At 40.5% G+C, this 21,652-nt stretch overlaps 1 protein-coding gene across 5 annotated transcripts in view; it reads right to left on the minus strand.

Annotated features, from left to right (window-relative positions):
- Positions 1–310: 310 nt before the first annotated feature.
- Positions 311–21,652, minus strand: part of ABCB5 (ATP binding cassette subfamily B member 5) — a 78,514-nt gene continuing 57,172 nt past the window's right edge. For 2 of the 5 annotated variants that reach the window (XM_054815930.1, XM_054815931.1), the window contains exon 29: positions 1,148–1,552. In XM_054815930.1, coding sequence (XP_054671905.1) covers positions 1,325–1,552 — 228 coding nt within the window. In that variant the 3' untranslated portion in view covers positions 1,148–1,324. Of the gene's footprint in view, positions 1,553–13,772; positions 21,568–21,652 lie in introns of those variants that run through there. The other 3 variants (XM_054815934.1, XM_054815932.1, XM_054815933.1) reach the window with 3 other exon arrangements.

Below are 21,652 nucleotides of genomic sequence, written 5' to 3' on the forward strand. Positions count from 1 at the left end.
CTACTCACCACAGGCATCCATATGATCCTTGAAGATGTCTGTGTGTTAGTGGTTTTTTCCCTCATCATCATCTCTATAGACAATTTATCTTGCAAAAATATAGTAATGGTGAGATACTGCAAAATCTTTTAATTGGTAAAGAACATATTTTCTGTTGGTGTGACAGTTATAATAAGAAATCATTAAAAAATACAACTGTACATGTAATATCCTATGAACTTCTGTATTATACCAGTTCTGACATCCCCATTGCTTGTAGTGTCCCTACTCCCAGCTACACTTGGAGTGAAAGGAACACCAGGGGATGGGGAAATCTATCATATAACCAGATGAAAAAAAGATTGGGAATATTTCACCCGGGAGAGAATGGAAAGGGCATGATTTGTATATAGGGCACGCAGAAAAGAGATTGGAAATGTCTTCATATCTTCCTGTGCAAGAGGAATAGCATAATTTCAATATCCAGGAATAAAATAACTGTCCATCTGGAATGCAAAAAGAACATTATATCTATTTCAAAAAATTGTTACAAGCCTTATGTCCAATATGCTAACCTAGACTGTACTGGCCTGTACATGTTCTTTTGTGTGAATTTTGCCTCTGTTTATCTATTTAAAACATCCAAGACAGAAGAATTTACAAGCCTGGATGCAAGTTCCCTGTTTTGGGATGCACTTCCTTTATTCTTTACTCAGAAAGGGGAAATACTATAAATGAGTCATCTGATAAAATATACACTTCCTACAGCACTCTATGAAGACAAACATTTCTTCTGTACCAAAGAGCTACTAGCATGAGAAATTGCACCGCCTCTCCATATATAGGCAATGCAGCACGCAGCTTCAGAGGGCGTTCCAAAGGCGTCCGGAATTGCCTTGGGGTGTGCAGAAGCTGCATAGCAAATAGCAGCTACAGATCATTTCAAGAGAAATATTAGTTCAACTGCAACCAATTTCCTGCCCTTTGCCATGGGAGACTATTTTGCATGAGCCTATTTTTAACTTGGGTTATTATTTCTTTACTATGTTGTGGTAGCTACAGGAGTTCTGTTTTCAGTTTATCAAAGCAGACGTTAACTTGGAAAAATGGACTTATTCAGATAGTATATAAAGGCAGGAATAATACTCCTGCCCTTTACTTTAGAAGCAAAAATCATAGCAAAAGATATATTGAAAGTACCGCTGCAAAAGATTATGAAATTTAGGTCTTGGGGACCGACAAGAAAAACACAGAGAAAGACCATCTGCCCGCCAGCTTCTGCGGAAGATGTAGCCTGTAGTGTTAACCACTCCAGGGTCTCCCAGCTTCAGTCAAAGTCCTTCAGCTAAGCTGCTGGCTTTGCATGTGGCGGACAAGGGGCACTCGCAATGATTGTGATGATTGCTCCTTTGGCCCTGAGCCTTTGCTGCTGGCAGTTGTCGAGGGTCCCACAGGCGCCACTGAAGCTGTGCTGTGACTTTGTAAGTTTGGGGGTTGAAGGATCCTCTGAAACCAAGCTCTTGAGACCTCTTGCACCTTCAGAACTGCAGTTTCTTACTTCTGTGTTTTGCCTCTAGAAGCAAATAAAACCACAACGCAACTATACGGTGTTTTTTTAAAGAGTACATTCCTTCAAACCGTGCTAGGAAGCCAGGCGGTGCCCCGGCTGATATACCTGCATGAATGCCAGCAGCAACCACAGCTTTTGCAAAGACTTCCAGGCTGCTGGCAAGAACACTCAGAGGTATGGGAGAGGGAAAGGGTGGCAGGATAAAAACATAGCAAGCAATACAACGTAAGGAAAATCGGTACACCTATTTGCTGTCAGTTATAAGGCAGGGAAATGGGGAAGGAATGAAATATCCAAGGCAGCATCGAAAAAGTGGTTGAAGATGCTTTTAAAAATGTATGAGCATAACTAACCTATGAATTTCACTGTCTAAATACTGCAGAATTGTAACAACGGAGCAAACTTTTTAGTCTCGACAAACTTGATTTGACCCAGTTTTAGGATGATTGACAACACATAGTTAGCAATAGATGGGATATGGTTTTAAAATTGAAAGACAAACAAAATCCTTTACCAGCCATCAGAGTCCATTCTTCCTGAGTTCACTCCTTATCATGTTAACTGAAAAAGTTTGGTATGAATTTTATTCAGTTGGATTGAATATCCAGTGAAGTCAAATGGGCTGTAGAGCTCGGGGACTGAATATGGAGGACACCTGAAAGGCTCTTCTATTTAGAAGGAGCAAAAGCTACCAGGAATTGTAGCCTTAGGGCAAATCCTCGTCTGAAAAAAGACACTACAAGTGAACAAAGAACCTATGAGAAGGGAAAAATATATTTATGACCAACTTTAGTTGTATTTTAGATGTCAGGAAGCATAAGAGTAAAGTGACAATAACCTCAAATGAAGAAGATTCAGACGCTGCAAAAAATTAAGACTAATATCAGGTAGTTCTCAAGACACATGGATAGAAAATGAAAGCAGCAGCAAGGCCATCATGTATATTTTCCTCCACCATGACTGCATAATGAAGGCATGACCTACATTACTAAGTCAATACCTTATATCAGCTTTCCAGGAAGCTGATGATGTCACGTATTGGGAAAAGTAGAATCACAAAGGGGGCAGACAGCACGGAAATGACCACTGTTGGGGAGTCTGTGGGCTCAGCTCGGATAATTTCTGTTCCGGAAAGGAAATGGCATCTGCAGTTCTGCCTGGAGGCAGCCAGTCTGAGATGTTCTGGGTGCATCAGAGGCACGTCGCATGCTTTACTTGGCAGCAAGTAGATATAATGAGTATTCTTGGATGTGAAGAAACTCATTAGAAATTACTCCATCATGTTCTAGACTTGTGTGACTAGGCAATCTTAAATTTATTTTACTGAATCAATGGTATGTAGAAGAGGAATCAGGGGAAAGTGTAATTTGTATTCAATTTGCTAATCAGTAATTTAATTTAATGAACTCTTCCCATATCAGCAAAAACTGAATTTTAAATCACGAGGTTAAATAAAGACAACCTTTCAATTCATAACTGAGGACTTGTTTAAAGTTTCTGGTACCAATTTTCTGTGTTACCCCAGGGATGAATATGACCCTAAAATCCAGAAAAAAATATATTAACTGGTGTAATACGAGGTAACGAGGTCACTTCCACCAGCACATTCCATTTAGAATACATTTCAGAAATCTGTAACTTCTTTAAATTTGGATAGTGTATTATAGTGTATGAAGTCCTTGTTTAAGACTGGTGATTCATGCACCACGATTGCATATGAAGCAGAAGCTCAGACCAGAAATGATTATTTCATTGTTACCTTTACCTGGTATTAGAGCACTTCCAGGACTATTAATTTATAAATTACAGATATATAAATACATCCTCATAAATGACACAACACACATGAGGTGAAGGGCACACAACTTGATTTGCAGAGGTTGAGCTATGGTTAGAAATACACTCTTCTGAAAAATGCTTCTATTTGATGGATCTTTCCCTTCACTTTCCTCTGTAGTTACACTCAGCAGATTTGGTGTAACGTATAGATTTTATAAATATTTCTCTAAGGTTAGTATCTTTTGTATTACTTTCTTTAAGTTCTTCCAGCTAAGATGGTTGCTGTCTCCTCTCATTGCAGCAGTGCTGCAAGCTGGCTTTGCAATAATTCTGCTCTCGTTATTCACAGAGGAAGGATGTAGAGATCCAAGCAGCAAAAAAAAGTGGCAATGGCCATGCAACCTGCAACCTCCGATCCATTCAGAGCAGTGAAAGACAACAGTCGTCTGAAGCAAGGAAGTTTCTAATTAATTTCTTTTGCAACTGAATCTTTATCCTTTGCTGAGGGAGAACCTGACAGTTAAAAAGATAAATGAGAAACAAGAAAACTGAGAGGAAAAAAAAATCTGTTTTTTCCACAAAATATACTAACTGTATTCAACTTAAGACTGATGTCTGTCAGTTTTATGGGGACTAATGATGCCTTACATAGAGCAAAGTCTGCCATGGGGAGAAAAATTCTGTAAATTAATTTACTTTGAAAAGGTTTGGTTTTTTTTTTATTTGAGGTGATGGACCTACTTACACACTTGTATATATTTGTAATGAAATAAATACTACTACATATTTATAATATATTTATATATCATATACTTATATCGCATGTAATATGTTAAATGTATTAAATGTATCATTGCATGTGATATATACTTATACACTGTGCATATGTTATAAAAATAATATTTTCTTCTGGTTGCAGAAAGAGTACAGAAATTTGGGTCAGTATATGGTATTTTCTTCATGAATTAATTAAATCCTTGCTTTTAGAGTATAATTTGTTTAAAAAAAGAGTTGTGATCAATTTTTCATGTTGCGTAATTGCATGTTTACAGACTTGATTTAGGCTTATGAATATTGTCTTTTTGTGTTTTTCCTTTAAAATACTAAAAACAATATTTCTTTTCTGAACAGATTCCACCCACACCTTTCTATTCCCCAAGATTAATACTCTTGACTCCTACAGCATTTGAAAATTCTGGCAACTCTCTAATCAATATGTTGAAAGGATTTTCTTATTAGCATCTGATCTGTGTTTCTTGGGGAGATGTTTGGCCCCGAGCATATAATCAATAGTTTGCCAAAACATAAGTTCAGTGGGGTAGCTTCTCAATTTTATGCAGAAGCTTTTCGGGATTCACACCTTTTTTTTTCTTTTTTTTTTTTTTTTTTTCTCTGGCTTAGTATATTTACAAGAAAATTCTGATGGAAATAAACATTCCCCTGCTGCCAAAAGTGAATATAAAACTTATGGCCATTGACCACAAAAATCAGCTTCCTACTTTAACAGAAGGCTTTGGATGATGGGGAAAATGTGCCTGAGGACAGCATGGAGCTTGGAGCAGGAAGATGTTTTTCTGAAACAATATAATAATTTATTTTTTTTTATAAGTGACAAGCCTTTTCTCTCCAGAATTATGAAAGTTGGTGTACTTGGATTATGGAAAGACATGATGCATTTTGGAATAGGCTTTTTATTTAGGACATTTCTTCCACTATTTGCTTTGATCTCAGCAAAACACATGGGTGAGCATTGCCAGAGCATTGTGTTTCAGTCCTATCAAAGCACATTCTTTGCAGAACATATGGGAAAAAGCTAAGAAATTTAAAAAAAAACCCACAAGTGCATGTTCATCTCTCCTTGCAATGCTGTTGTACATCTTCAAGCCATGGGCGTCCATGCCAGCTCTCCAAATTCATCGCAAGTGTCAGTATCTGCCAGGACTTTGTTTTAGGGACAAAACCACAGATAAAGAATTCTTCCCAAGTCCAAGCTCAAACTAGATTTGACACCTCAGGAAAAGACACCAAGCTCAGTTTGAGGCGAAGCAGAAAAGCTGTTGGACTACCCTTTTATTGTGGTTTTACTTTTCCCCCTCATATGTGTCTCCATGTTAACATTAATTCAACAATTCTTTCACTGTCTGGTCCCTCTAATCTGCATGCTTGCGACTGGATGCTTCGGTTGATGGCTCTCCAGGCAATGCTGTGCTAGCAGGCTTCATCAAGAAAGGACACATGGGTGAAAAAGAAGCTAGGGAGGAGACATGAAGTTTTTTTCTGAATCCCAGCAAATTATCTCTGCAGCCAGACAGTTGTGGATACTTTAAAAAGCAAAGATTGTCTACAGAATTGATGAAGAAAGTATTGCAATTAGTCTGACACTTTATACAGAAAAGGAGGTAATTTCCAATGTACCCTTCTGACTCTGGCTTCTTCCTTTTGCTTTATGATGGTTGATCATCTAAGCTGTATGTATCATTTTAGGTCCTAAAACAGTGACTCAGCTTATAATCAGGATCAAATGCCTCCAGTTTGGAAATATCTTTGAAACCCACATATCTGGATTCACAAATACAAGCAATATATGAGAGATATAGAAAGCACTCTGATAAAAGCAATACTTTAATTTGAAAAAGAAAAAAGGAAGAAGGGAATGAAGTTTTGTGAAAACATCTGTCAGTTTGCTTTCCCTTGAATTCAGCTCTAGCTCCAGGGATTCCTTAGTGAGAAGGACACCTACTCTGATTATTGCATGCATAAAACTGTTCCCCCAGGATAATTCTGATGCCACAGGTTTACTGACCTGACCGCTCACTGGGGATTTTCTTGCATTGCTATGTAGGAAAGCTACTCTCTTCATCTAGAGGCAGCATTTGTCTCTGCTTGCGCTCTATTTTCTTAGTCACCAGCAGTGAATGCATCAGCTACTACTTCTCCCTGGGCAACAGCAATGACTGCGAGCACAACGGAAATCCAGTCTCCTCACAGTCCCTTCCTTCTCTGATTTTGTTACACAAGATTTCATAATGTGAGATCTTACTCAGCTTAGGTTTCTTTACAGATAGCTGATTTAGATATGAAAAGGTTCAAAACTCATTCGTACAATAAAAGTTGGCTAGACACCACTTTATTACAAGAAACAGGAAAAATAGAAATTAAAATCCACTCTAACGTAAGTTTTAGAGGATGTCTTCTGTTTTTTTTCCCCTGGCTTCTCTGGGATAAGGAAAGCAAACCAATGCCTTTTTGTTAAAATACCTTGTTCTTTAATCTTTTCCCTACACCTCTTCAGAGCCACATGGTGCTAGGTAAATTGCTTGCAACTGAAATAATCAGAAATAGTTTCACTGAAAGAAGGCTTAAAAAAACCTAACAAAACTAACAAAATTGGAGATTAACTTGACTTTAACAATGATTCTGAAATACTTGAGCACATTGTATTCCAGGAACTCAGCTTATCCTCTTGCATTGAACTGCACAGTTTCGGGTACAACTATGGAAATAGGAAAAGATCACCGGGAGTTAATAATAGTTATTGAACCACATACTCAGCTAGAACCATTATTTTGGCCACTCAGTAAGCAGGCAGCTTTACTTAGAAGCAAGCCTCAAAACACTTAAACCATGCCACCCCAAATCAGAAAAGATGAGAGCCTAAGGTAGTGGCAAATAAGAAAGGGAGTAAAATGACCTGTTTGTTGTTCAGAGCCAGGCAAGGAGAAGCAGATAAAGTCTCTAATGCCCACGTGTTAACTATTTCCTTGACAGCACCTCACTTACCCTCCCAATGCACAGGCTGATTGAAAAATAGATGGAGCGGAGGAACTGACTCTGAAACCCTTTGGGGCTCTGAGAAGAATTAGTTATCTTCCTCAGGAAAGTTACTCCTGTGGTGTAAATTCTGTCACATCGAAAGAGATGAGTCTGGCAAGTCAGGTGATCTAAAACCACCCAGAAGTGATTTAACCCAGGACTTCCAAAACTCATAACGCTGCAATTGCCTTAAGGGCTGGCAAATCTGGAGCTTGGAGATCCCCATAGTTCCCTGGGGCTGGACTGAATATCCCTCGAGGGCTTTACAGCCAAAAAGAAGTTTTACTAGCAGTCTTGCTTCTACCTGGCTTTGTCTTGGAGAACCACTGGGTTCCCAATAGACAAATCTCATCCCTCTCTCCCCCCAAGCTAAGGTATCATAAGACAATGTTTTTTGCTACAAGTGAATGTTTACACAAATGAAAATGTCTTTATAAAAAAACCCAAACACGCCAAAGAGAGGGTGTCTACTGTGAGTGGGGATCGCAGAAGCATGAACTATCTGCAGTTTATACTGTGCAAAAGAATCGGCCATTCATAGTCGAGACTAAATTTCTTTGAATCTTAAGGGCAAATTACCCAAGAAGCTCTTTACCTAGCAGCCCTGCCGGCTTGCAGGGTCTGTGCCCGAGAGCGGCAGCGTGTTAGTGCAACAGCATGGGGTGTGCACTCACGGCATTGCTAATGCAGCTGAAACTATTGCAGCGGTATAAACAAGCAGGGATCTGTACGAGGTTTGTGTGCCAATAGATGTCACTGTTGTGTATTTTATGTAGCTTTACAGTTCTGGCAAATGCTGTCCAACCTAGCTGTGCTGCCTAGGCTTCTTTATATATAGGCCTGTCCATATGACAAAGTAAACTGGGGCATGTGCTGGTTAGTGCTTCATCAGTTAGACAGTTAAAAATAAGATTTATCTGTCACATAATGGTAATAGCAGACCTTTACCTTTGACCTGTTTGAATTTGCAGGCCTGGCAATTAGCAATACCATCTGCAATAGAGTTGATAATGAGACTTCACAGAGATAACAAAGGTGAAACTGAGGAGCCGCAGAGCCACACAGCTGGTCCGATGTCTCAGTTGGTGCTGAGATAATACCTGCTCACGTGCCGTGTTGTTGTGGGCACATGTAACCCAGAGCAGGACTTGGCATGGCTTTTTGGCAGTCCCTGCATCTGAGTCATGCTCCGAGAGAAATACCAGAACACTCCTCTGCTAAAGCACCGGGAAAAGGCGCCTCTTCCGTGCCTCACACATCAGCTGGAGACTCTGCTCTGTGGGGAGGAGAATTTTTCAGGGGGTTTTATTCTCTCATCAGAGGTTTGCTTTCCGTTACTTGCCAAATCATTCATCCTGGCCATCTCCTTTCATGCTGCGGCCCCTGCTTATGCTTCTGCATCTCTGGTTACGTAGCAGGGGAATCACAGAAAATGTTACTATAATTAATGTGTCACTGCAGGATCCTGTCCTGCCTGTGCTCTCATTCTTGGCTAATGACTCATTCCCTCTTTTATTCCCCCTTATGGCAATCAATGTGCATCAGTGCCTTTACCCCAAATGGTAATGTTTTTATTAAGGACATCAAGCATATCCCTTGCTCGGCGATGCCAGGTAGAACACAAGCGGGTTTGATCCTACCAGCGCAACCAGAAAATCCAAAGAGGTTTTTTGGCCTCCTGAATTTCCTGCATCCCATTAGACTGTCCGGCGCACATCTGTAACAGCTCACAACCAGGCCTGTCAGCACATGGATCGTTAAAAAGCCATGGCTGCCAGCTTCTTTTGGCCTAAATCCTTCCCTTCACGGCGTAATACAAATACTGGTCTGTGCACTGAGTACCTTCGTGGGAGCTTGAGGGAAACAAAAGCAATCTCTTATCAGACAGTTCAGTTCTCCGTGGGTGTCAGTGCGTGCTGATGTGCAATAGCCTTTGTGCTCTTCAAGAGTGGGGAAGTGGAAAATCCCCACAGATGAGACTCTGACCTGAGGAATTTGCCTTGTAAAGTACACAGAAAGGTCCCATGGGTGAGAAGGTTTTGCTTTGTCCTCCTGCATTTTTTTTCCATTTCCTCTCCTCCCCCAATCATATCATATCATATGCAACTTGCAAGGTACATACGTAAAAAAAAAAAAAAGGGGGGGGGGGATATATGAGGATTTAAGTCAGGGCTATTATTTCCAATTCCCCTTTAGTCTGCCCTAATTAAAAAACATTTCTGGTAAATTATTAGAATTTAATTCTTGGAGCATGTGAGCTTCTAAACTTATGTCAAAAGCCAGAATACCTCAAACTTAAGCTGCCTTGAAACCTTTGTCATCCCAGTAACAAAAGCTGGAGGTACAGAGTATCATCACCTTGCCCTGCTAATACTCTCTTCCTCAGGGATCTCAGACATTTCCTGCATTGAGGATCCAGAGAATTTCTCATGAAAACATTGCTCAAGACCTATTTTGGCTAAAAACATCTTGATTTATGGCTACTTAAAAATATTTGACTGTCTGTTGAAGTATTAAAAAGCACTGCGAGTTTTGCGGGCATGTATGAAGGAAGGAGGGAGAGTGGCTTTTTATTTAATACTAGCCAGTTGGGTATTGGGTTTTTTTAACAGTAAAACTGTTAAAATCAGGTAATCAAACCAAATATGGATGAAAACATAGGTCACACCTCTCCTTTCTCCTCTGGACCCAATTTGTCCCAGGAGCGAGACCATCAGAAGGGCAAGGCTTGCTCAGAAGGCCCATACAAGGCACTAGCAGCAGCCCTGGACCCCTGCTGTCTACCGTGGGAGGGTGGAAGGGACGTCCCACCTGGGACAGCACTTGAGGGGGTCTCTGGAGCGGTGCAGGTGGTGGCCGTGCTAGGCAGGTGCAGAGCAGCACGACCATCCTTGTCACACTGAAACAAGTGCTTGTGGGGTGAGTGCTGGGAGAGTCATAGCGAGCATGGGCAGCGGCTGTCAGCTGCCACGGCCAGAGGTCAGGGTAGCACTGGACAAAGCATGGGGGACCAGAAACTGCGGCTTCCCGTCATTGTCCTCCCTTTCCTCTTCCACACATCTGTCTCCATCCATTTTCCATAAATCTTTCTTTCCAGTCCTGCCTCAGCAACCCGGTGAGCGTAGGTGGGGTGACCCTCAGGGTGCCAGTTGCTCTGTGGCTCAGCTCTATGCGAAGGGCTCTGCAAGGTGCACCACCTCTTCCCGCTGCCAACTTCAGATGCCGTGGCCCCAGCCCTGCCTCCCCAGTGCAAGGGGGGCTTTTCAAGCACTGTCCTCCCTGCCCCAGATTATTAAGCCAAACCCATTTCCCCAGATGAGGCAGAACAGGGACAAGAGCCATCTCACTCAGGGTGTGTGATGGTGCTACGCGATGCGCTACAGAGCATAACCAGAACATAAGTATTTTTTTTTTCTTTAAATTAACCTGTTTTTCATCTCTTCAGCCTCCCTTCCCCAGCAGATTCTCCTCATCACAGGAGTCACCTGCTGGAGTTGTATCTCCAGTCTGTTAGAAACAGGACTGGGCAGTTGGCTTTGGATGTACAGTTTCTTCAATAAAAAGGCTAGCAGAGGTTAGCTAAAACTATACACAGCTAAATTTGGAAAGTGGTTTTAGCCATGAAAAATTGCCAAGAAGGTTGAATCTCTTAATCTCAACATTTCTAGAACAAACAAACAAAAACATTTATCTGCAGAAATTGTTTCTAATCAAGAATTTTAAACCCAGAATCAATACTTTCAGTTTCTGCATGAACAAAACGTTCAAAATCTTTAGCTTAGCCAAAATAATTTCTTAGCGAATGCATTTTCATTCTGGCTTCCTCCAAAACAATTTATGAGAGAACATATTTGCAATGGCTTTGCAATTGCAATTTGCTATGGAAGAACTTGCCATGGCAGAATTAATGGTGTCAGGTAAGACCCTGAGCCAGTTTTGGAAACCTTCTGATACACATCCCGGCACTGATCCTGGTGTATCTAACAAAGTAACCTGTCCTGCAGATATAGGTCTCCTCCCTATTGTCTCCTCAAGGCTGTCTTGGTGCTGTGACAGAGCGTGTGCTTCAAACCCCAGGACTGGGTGGACAGATTGCTCATCTCGGCCGTCACTGGATGGAGAAAATCCCCTGACTTGTGATCTAAGCATAATGAAGCTTCTTAGAAAAATATGACCTTTTGAAATCTCTACTACTAATCACTCAGAGAGCAACCATACTTGACAGAAATCCTCTGTCTTTTGTTAGTTTCCTGTAGCATCATTACTCACCACTTCTGGAGTTTGCTTACCCTTTTCATATGTAGGACTTCTTTGTTTCAGACACTTTATTATTGTGTTTCATGTGCTTGAAAGTATTCAGGCAGGACTGAAGCTGAACATTGCTAGTAATTTCATAAAAAACTCGGGGAAATACCTCCCCTTCTCTTGACAGGTTTGCCATTTAATCTGAAGCAAGATAGGACAAGTGAATGTGATGAGCTGAAAGAAGGAAGGCCACATGAAAGATGTATGGCTAATATCCTTGTAGAACATCATTTACCCCTCGAGCCTCATGAAATATTTCCAGAAACACACACATCTGACTATCACTCAATTCAACCTTTAATGGTTGCCAAGTTTTTTTTGAAGGTTAAAATAGTGCAGAGTCCTGAGGAAAGATTTGGAGATGTTTCTGCTTGTGTGTATTCATCTAACCATGTATTTCAAGTGTTTAAGATTTGGGTTTTTTCCCTGTTTTATTTTTTTCCTAGACTGATCTCATTTGGGGACAGGATTCTCCCTGCCTTGTCAGAAAGAAGCTGGCACATTTTAGAGGCAATTGTCTAAATAATAAATATGGTAACAATTATAGCAAAGCCCCTTCTGACTTTGAGTTGTCATTAAAGTGCGGTTACATGCAGTAAATGCATCTCAGTACTTGAAGTTCCCAGACTTTTCCAGTTCTAACAGTCGATCTGGCTATCTTTATCTTCTCCCCCCTCACAGTAAATAAACCACAGCAAGCCACTTCTTGTGTACCTCTGTTTAAAGGGAAACATTATCTCAAGTAATAAGGTCTCACCAAGCCTTTGCTAGTTTTAGCGAACGATGGAGCTACCAGGGCAGCTTAGTTTCTTTCTCTGTGGCAGTGGTTACAGCTGAGACGTTGACTAATAAGTGGGGCAATCTGAGAAGAAATGAGGGGGGGTGAAGGAAATTCCGTGAGATTTTGGGGAAAACAAATAGAACTACTGATGTAAAAAAGTACATATATCATGCCATAGATAGTTTTTGACAATATTCTGTTATTCACAAATCACACATAATCAAATAACACAACCTGTTACATGCAACATTAAAAAACATTTATCAATGCCTGTTTCCTTTTGCTTGTGCTTTTGGGGGTTTTTTATTGGAAAACCTGAGACTCAGCTTAAATATGACTTGCGTTAGCACAAGTTTATTATAAACACATGTGAATGTTTATGTGAATGTGCCAGTCCTAGCGGCATTATGATTGAGTGTACTTAACAGGAAAGAGGATAAAATACATTTTTAGATGTGCTATACTCCCCATAAAGATGAAACCATGACTGAAGAAGTCATGGCAAAAGCTGAACTTTAACGAAACGTGTTTGAAATGTCACCCACATGATCCAGTTTTTACTGATGCTTGACAGTAACTATGCAATGATGACCAGGGTGGGATAAGCGGTGCTCCTGTTGGTTTGAGACAGCTTTTAAGACAGTCAAGACCATGGCAGGTGGCACTTCTAGGCTCCTCCTTGCCGAGCATTTTCTTAGCACTGACTAGGGATCGGAGCAGCAGCGGGGCACTGCTGCCCGTGTGTTTTTCTGAGAACGATATGCAACTGTGGGATGGCTGGGGAGAGAACAAAAATATGGAGCCTTCACAGGAAAGTTATATTTTCTGGAAGAAAGCAAGGCTCTGGCAAAGCAGCAAGACCAGGAGAGGTTTAATTTTGCTGTAAGAAGTGTTTTCAGAGAAGCTGGTTTGGGTTGTGTAGCTTCTCATAACACCATTTCCCATGGAAGCCAGGGGGCAGCTTCTGGGGTCTGGACAGACCTGCTGCTGCTCTCATAGCCTGAGCTGTCTGGGCTTTTCAAGTGCAAGGAGTTTAATTGCTTTCCCAGGAGGTATGGCTAAAAGGCCTAGACACAAAAGCTAACAAAGGTTTATCTGCTGAAAAATGGAATAAATATGCGTGAGTAACTAACATCATGTGGGCAAGTGCAGTACATGAGTCAAGAGTGATGGCTTAAGTGTCTGACTAAGCTGAAAAGAGAAATTGCATCATCAAAGCTTGATGACTGTCAGAAGAAAAAAACTACTTTTGACTCTGCAAGATTGAACTAAAATGCTGAAAGCAAATGGAATTTTCCCATGATTCATTTGAATTTTCGCTTGGATTCTTTCCAAACTTCTCATCATGAAGCAATCTCTAATGTATTTAAATATATACAAATAAATATTTTATAAATATAAGACTATATATCCATTTAAGTACACTCATATATATTGCAAAGTGTATGCTTTCCTCTCTTCCATAAATGGGGCAGATTAAACATTTTCCCTCAGAAAAAGCACATCCATAACTCTTTTTTTTTGTGAGAGACAATTAAGAAGTGATAGATGCAAAGATTATTTAATGGTGCAGACAAATTTATCAGAATCAATATACTTTATCACATTGTGCAACTAAATGTATCAGTATAAAATAATTATGACAAGGTACTAAGATATTAAAAAAAAGAAAAGAAAAAGAAAAAGAAAAAAAGAGAGAGAGAGAAAACATTAAAACATAACACTGGAAGAGTCCCAAAAGGATTGGCATGCATTCATGGAAAAAGTTGCTCCAGGTCTCCAAGTATGTGTGAAATAAGAAATTGAAGAAAATAGTCATTTGAGTCTTTATTGGGAACCCTGTTTATTCCAACTAAAACTACATTACTGAATATCAAAAAGTAAATCGCATTACAGATGTCTCTTCACATTGCTCTAGCATCATAAAAGTGGCCCATTAAAATGTGATTTTCATATTCAGCGTTGCTGATATACACTTCATTTACAGTAAATAAAACACATGTACTGCATTTATAACCAAGACCATTAGTGCTGTATAAAGCAATAGTTGTTTGGTTGAGTTTCCTCTGAAGCAACACACACACTACGTTGCCAGGTGTACGTTCAGATGGATAGCAGATGTGAAAATAGGAACTCCACTTACCATTTTTAGTTTGGTTTCATAAAAAAAAAGGCAATGCATGGGATTGTCAAAGACATTATTTATTTTGAGTCCTGAAAATGTTAACTCCTTGTCTAAAGTTCCCCTCGTGCCATCCAAGAAAAAAATCCAGATTCTGCTAATTCACTCATTACTACAAGCTGTCTTGGATGCTTCTGCAGTCTGTAAATTTCTTTTCCATCTTACGCATTCAGGATAAGTAATTCCTGTTTCCTGAATGTTTGTCCTTCACTTAAACCTTCTTGTATTGCTAATACCTAGATGAAGAAACTTCACCCTCCTGTGCTGCAGAGGCCCTTCCTCTTGCTCTAAGCACTCCTGGTTCGCAAGAGTGCGCTCCCCAGTGCCCTTCTGGTCAGGACCTCCAAATATTATTTGCAAGGCTGATAATCTAACCTAGCAATCTCTTTAAGACAGATGAAACATTCAGAGTGAAATTTCCTTCACCTAATATCAATGTATAATCTGAACAAAAACTGAGACTGTCCATTTAGATTTACGGTAAGAAATAGGCACTTCCCTGGTGTAGTTCACTGTATGCTCAGACAGACATTAGGAAACAGATGATTCATATCCTAGAGTGCTTTAAAGGCAATCTGATGGCTTGCTTCAGCCCTAAACGTCTGCAGCTGAGTGGTAAGCATGCCAGGGCAGTGCCTTTTCCCCACCTTGTTTCCCTTTTCGTAGAATACCAAGTGCTTTCTCCACGAATGCTGCCCATGGTGGATCAAGTACTGAGGATATCCTTTTGCAGCCAGGGGTGAAATTGAACAATTATTTCCTCAAAAATAGCCATATTCAGATCATGCTTTCAAACCTCAAGGACCATAACAAAAGGACCTATTCTAGTAGTGATTGACTGCAAGATCGTTTTGCTTTGGACTACATAGGAGAAGGCAGTAGTCACAGATGACATTCATAATGATTAGAAAGAATTGAGGATGTTACACTTATGACAACAGCAGAGCAGGGAAATATATAATGCTCAATTCAAACAAGTCCACAAAATCTGTTTGTTGAGCTAACATGACTTTAAAATATCTTTCTGTGAAAGCGTTCAGTAAAATAAAGATTGGCATCTTCAGGAGGATTACAGGAAGGCTTAGCAAGTTTGCTTTGGAGCATGTGATACTGCTGTCGTTGGACAGGCTGGGGATAACTCGGGCGGATGTGTGAGCTTCCCTAAGGGCACAGCAAATTATTATTTCCAGACGGAAAGTCATGCTTTGGAAAATAGTTTCTGGACATAACTGTTGATGAGCCAGGTAGGCAATAAATGCTGAAATGAGAAGATGATTGCTGGGGTCTCAGATAGATAAGAGCTTCCTGCAGTCTAGATGACAAAGCACAGCACAGAGGCACATGGAAGCAATCCAGTGTAAACGATTCACTTACTGAGAGCAACGACCAGTCTTCTGCTAAGAAATTTTTGTTAATTTTAGAAAGTAATCCTTTTGCATTGCTATTGCTTTTGGCACTTCCCCTCTCATCTCTGTGTGTCCTTTTGCACTGGATCGCATGGTGCAGCATCTGCCGTCTGTTCTAGGGAAGGTGCGTGAGGAGGAACAGCAGCACAGGCAACTGAAAGGGAACAGTCAGGGAGGGCTAGAACCCTGGAAAATGTCAGGGCGATAGGCAATCTGTGGTAAGGCTTACATATAGGGCAGCTGGAGGCTGATAAAGAATAGTGAGGCAACTGGATTCTTCTACCTTTGCATGGAAAACTATCAGTCCTTCACAAGTACTTAAGGATAAGGACTTAACAAATTATGCCCCTCAAGTATATTTTGCAAGAAGGAACTACATATATGCTGTTTGTGGCCTTGTTGCCTAGCTATTTCTCTTCTTACCTAACTATGTTGAAAATCTTAGAAACACCTTAATGTCTCAGACATGGAAAAGATGTGTTTTATGGAAGTCAAGTTTGCCCTACATGAAGCAGTATGGTTACAGAAAAAGAGGTCAAGTAATGGACTGAATTTCATCCATTGTCTTGACAAGTTCATGTATAATTTGGATATAGCTAGAGTGATTGCTAAGCGACATTTCTCCAGTATAATCCAAGCCCATTTGCAAAGAGAAAAGCTTGGAAATACCTTGGAAAAGCTGTCACTTTATTTCCTTCTTCAGCAAGACACAACCACATCTCCAGATAAACTGTATGAACTCTTCTGGTTTCGGTTATTTCTCCTTAGAAAAAACGGGTTCCCTGGGTAGAGTGCCTGTGGTAGCAGGCAGCGGGTGAGCCCTACGTGCAGGCAGAGCTGGAGCACTTCTGCAGCAAACCCCTTCTTCATGGAAGGGGAGGCACAAGCCTCCCTCCAGAGAAGATATTTAACCCTTGAAATCCAAATTCCATCGGCACTAAGTTATCACCTGTCATACTGATATCTATATGGTAGGATTTAGGAGATCACTATCTGTTTGGGTTTTTTTCTTGTTTCGTTGTGGTGTCGTTTGTTTTGTTTTGTTTTTTGTTTGTTTGTTTGTTTTTAACCAGTGTTACAAGGGCAGCTATTTTCCTAAAGCAGACATAGTCCATGAGAGCAGTTTCACTTCAAACCCTCCAGCAATGTCAGGTGAATAGACCTTAACGATCCTGCATAGTTTCTTAACGTTTCCCTTACTAATTAGGTGAAATCACTGACCATTACCATTTAAATAGGCTCGCTCCCAAGTGTGACAGGAATTTTCCTAAAGCTCAGTATGGCAAGAGCCCTTCCAGCTCTCCCTCAGCCAGACACATTCCCACATGCAAACACGTAGGTGAAAAGTCAGCAGTACAATGTGTGTCGATGGTAGCCAAGAAAGGACAGGTTAGGTATTGCCTGCCACAGATTGTTTAGCAGCATTTTGCAAACTATCAAAATTTTAATTAAACTCATAAATCTAATCCAGGTAAAAAAATAGACACATTGATGTAGTATTTCAGCTGACACTAAAAAAAATTCCAATTGTTCTTTTCTCCCCATTTTTCAAAAAAGAGATTTTTTTTCTAAAAGTACAAGAGTTGCGAATTGCAATTTTAATGAAAGCTTTCCTTCTTGCCATACAACCAGCATTATTAAATAACTTCTTTATGAGGATCCATACTTTGCAGGTTTTAGATGAATATAAATTGAAATTTTATAGGATGCAGAGGAAAGTAGTCATCTGGGAAAAAACATGTGATGATAAACATTATATTCATTTACTTTTTTGCAAACAGCATTATTCCTGAATTGCCGACAGGTATTTCATACTGAAATAGCACATCCAGGAATGGGAAACATCCACACCCACTGGTGCGGATGTAGCTGTTTGAGGCCATAAGGACAATCAGGTTCTGAGCCCTCTAGTTCACACGCTTCTGTGAATTACTTATCCCATCTCTGGGGCTTCAGTCTCATTAGTAATTAACGTTTCAACTAGACTAACGATTGCAAAGTTTTAAACAAACTTAACAGCTATGTATGATACTACAATGAGGTTAACAATGGTTAAGAAACTCTCAGTTCTTTCTCCCAAATCCCCAATGAACATCTTCTCTGAAGTCTTCACACTCTTTTTTTGGGACATCATACCTTAGTAATTCCCTAGGAGACTTAAATCAGTGCTGTCATAAACCCAGTGTATGGACTAAGTTCTTCTCATCTGGTCATGAACAAGGCCTTTGGTGTTCTTTGTCAAGCCTAGGCTGATGTGTTTCCTTCATCGCTATCCTCCTAGCAGTCATCTTAGGGGTGAGGTCCCCAGTGACACCAGCAGCAACTCACCATATTGTGAGCATGTTTGGAGAGCACTAGCCCCTGCTTGGGCAGGGATAAGGGAAGTCTTTTTTTAACTCTGGCACCTGGGGTAGAGGCATAGGGAAGAGTGATGGGGCACATCTTCTGCTCTTAAGATACAATTGATATCCTGAGCATCACTTGTTTTATTGTTATTACTGTTATTATCTTCCTTTGTTATCTGATTAAACTGTCTTTATCTCAATCCATGATTATTTTTTTTTCCATTCTCCTCTCCATCCCCTTGAGGGAGGGAGAGGCGAGGGAGCAGCTGCCTGGTGCTTAGCTGCTGGCTGGGGTTAAACCATGACAATCCTCATAGGCTTTTCTTTTCCGTCAGGGATAATTCTTTTGATCTCTATATCAGTCTAGGGTTTGGTGCTGAAAAGGTGCTTTTAACATGCATTTGTCCAAATTTAGGTTTGCTTTTAATCAGAGCCAGCCTGCAAGCTGTATAGGCATATCCAGCTGGGAAGGTGACTTGAATGGTCTGAAATAAACCATCAGAGTTTGTTGTTAGTGCCTACAAGCTGAGTGTGTTAATCTATTTATATCTCACAGAGTCAGTAAAGTCATCCGGCTCAGTCTGTCTTTTAGCAGGCATGCAGTAGTGTGCTTTTTTGGTCATTCTTACAGGTGGCTGGGATTTTGCTCTGTTTTCTTGCTCACCATCTCTGTCTGGTGTTTTTCTCAGATCTGTGGCTGATCTTTTAAAGAGGGCTTTATGTTTATGCTGAGATAAATCAGTAAAGCATGTTCTTATGTTACATAAGATCTCACTTGTGAACTTCAGTAAATCAACACTATTTACTTCAGTTGTGTTTTGCTATTTCCCTTTTTCAATCACATATGAGCAGAGGCACAGCTGTCAGGCTCCTTCCCCACCTGGCTGCCACAGCCCAGAGCAGCTCCATCATGGCATCGGCACCTGCTCCTTCTGGCTCCAAACAAAACCCACGCCTGCCTTTCTGAAAGGAACAATCCTTAACATACATAGCTGACCAGCTATCGCAGCATGAGAATGCTCTGCATAAAACAAGAGTGAGGAATATGCCAAAAGGGATGCAAGTGTAGCCGCTTTTCTTTCCATGGTAGGTAATGTTGACCTCTGAAAGAGCAAATAAGGGGAAATGCAAGTCACACAACTCATTTTTCTAGGCTGACCCTTCTGCAGCTCTTTCAGCACCTTCCAGGTCAAATAGCGCATATTTCCTCACTGCTCCTGCCCCTATGCCAGTAAATAATTCCAAGCTGGTGGGAAGGAAACACATTTTGGATACTTCTGTTATCTGCATGGATGCGAATGCAGTGTTTTCCACAAAGATGCTCTATTAACTAGCCCCAGATGTTAGATGAATCATTATGTTATAAAGCCTTACTTTAGTGACTGTTATCTCCTCAGTTTAAATATATAAATTAATTCCCAATTGTTACTGTAATAGATTATAGTGAATTGTAATATTAAAATATTATTCATTACAATTGTAATGAAAACTACATACATCTAATCCAAAAGTACGAAACCCCCTCTTTCTTTCCCCAAAAGATTTCTTGATTAAAGAAGAGATTTTATTTTCAAAACTTCTTGTAATTTTAACTCTAGTGCAGAAACAAAACAGGGAAAAGGGAATTAATTGGAGCCCACACTGGATAATTGGGACTGTAATGAGGGCAGCAGCTCCTGTAGTATCTGCCTATAATGAGAAAGTGAAGATGTCACACAAGAAGGGTGCCTGAATGAGTGATAACTCTTCTTGTAAAGGTCCCTGAGAAAAAACTGTGTGAGGGAGAGCAACTGTCTTTTGGCAAAGCTGAGACCCGAATTGGTTTTCTTTTGTGTGTTTTATTCCTCTCATGGATCCTGATGCCGGAAAACAATTGAAATAAGCGAAGGAGATAGTCATTACTGTAAGTTTTGTCTGCTACAATTGAGCAAAGTTATCTGGAAATTATAAAGTACTGCAGGTTGCTCCAGGCCATAAACCCTAACCCAAAGCCACGTGCAAAGCCTTGGAAAATTAAAATGCTGCAATTGGGTTTAACAAGCCAAAAAAACCAGCTGCTGAGTCATTCTGACTACACAGTACACATTCTTCAACTGTTGAATGATGTACTGCTGCACCCTGAGGAATATATCAGAGGAATAACCAATTATTAAAGAACATGTGTAAACGAGTTTTGCCAACACTTCAAACAATCTTTAAAATTATTCATAGAATCATTTGGGTTGGAAAAGACCCTTAAGATCATGAAGTCCAACTGTTAATCTAACACTACCAAGTCCACCACTAAACCACATCCTTAAGTGCCACATGTATTAAAAATAAAGGATTTCATTTGAAAATCACTTTTTATTTTTATTTTTTTTTAAAGAAAAGCTATTTACATGGCTGATGCGAGTCCACTCCAAAAGAAGCCATCCTAGCTCCCCCACAAGACTTCTGAAGTTACCCCGATGAATGCAAAGAGCAATTAAATTGTTTGGTCAGCAATTGAAAAATACTGAACAAAACAATGCTATCTTTTACGTCAGTTTATACGGAAAGCTTATAAGTAGTACAATAATCCGAGATAGAATATTGAATCTTCAAGAAATGCGTGAGGCACAGTAATAATAAAAATATGGCATAAAGTGGGGAAAAACCCAAGCCCACACATCCAATCCCTTCTCTTTTAATATAAATGCCTTTATTTGAAATCTCAGCAGTCAATAAGACTTGACAGTCATCTTTTAATTAAGATGACTTTATGGCTGCCGCTGGTTGGTGAAGAAACCCAACAGGCAAGCACAAGCACCAACTCGCTGCTTATCCATGATGCTTAATCACTGCCAAACTCTGATACTGCCTTGGTCTATGACACCTGGTATGGGCCAGGGTTTGGGGGAGACAGTGAGAGCAAGGTGCCCTGCCTGAGCCATGGTGTGGAAGAGACTACCCCAAGTCTGGCTCCCTCCAGATCACACGATCCTCACAACTGCCCAGCAGATTCAGCTCCTGGGACTTCCCTGTGCACCTTCCATGACCCACCCCAGGGCATGCACTCCTCGCCCCATGGGCGCGTGGGGCCAGGGCTATGCCAGGTACAGCAACCAGGCTGCAACATATGGTCCCAGCTCCATTCGAACAGACACTGCCAACCTTAATTCTCTGTAAGAGAATTTTCATTTTCATGTCTTCCCAGAAAAAAAATATTAAAAAGTCTGCAAATAGTATTAATTAGAGACTTGTGCATTCACAAGGGCATAGTAGTGTCCTTCCTTTGCCAGTAACTGGCTGTGGGTGCCCAACTCAACCACCCTGCCATTCTGGATCACTGCAATGATGTCTGCAGTCTGTATGGTTGTCAGGCGGTGAGCAATGACGATGCAGGTTCGACCTTGCCGGGCGTTATCCAGAGCTTTCTGGACGATCTGCACACAGATGTCATGAAAACGCTGTTAGCATCTGGAAAGCCTTCACTTGTCATAGGAACTACATTTGATTTATTACTCTGTT

The sequence above is a fragment of the Grus americana genome, chromosome 2 (assembly GCF_028858705.1).
Source record: "Grus americana isolate bGruAme1 chromosome 2, bGruAme1.mat, whole genome shotgun sequence".
In the NCBI taxonomy this organism is placed as follows: Eukaryota; Metazoa; Chordata; class Aves; order Gruiformes; family Gruidae; genus Grus; species Grus americana.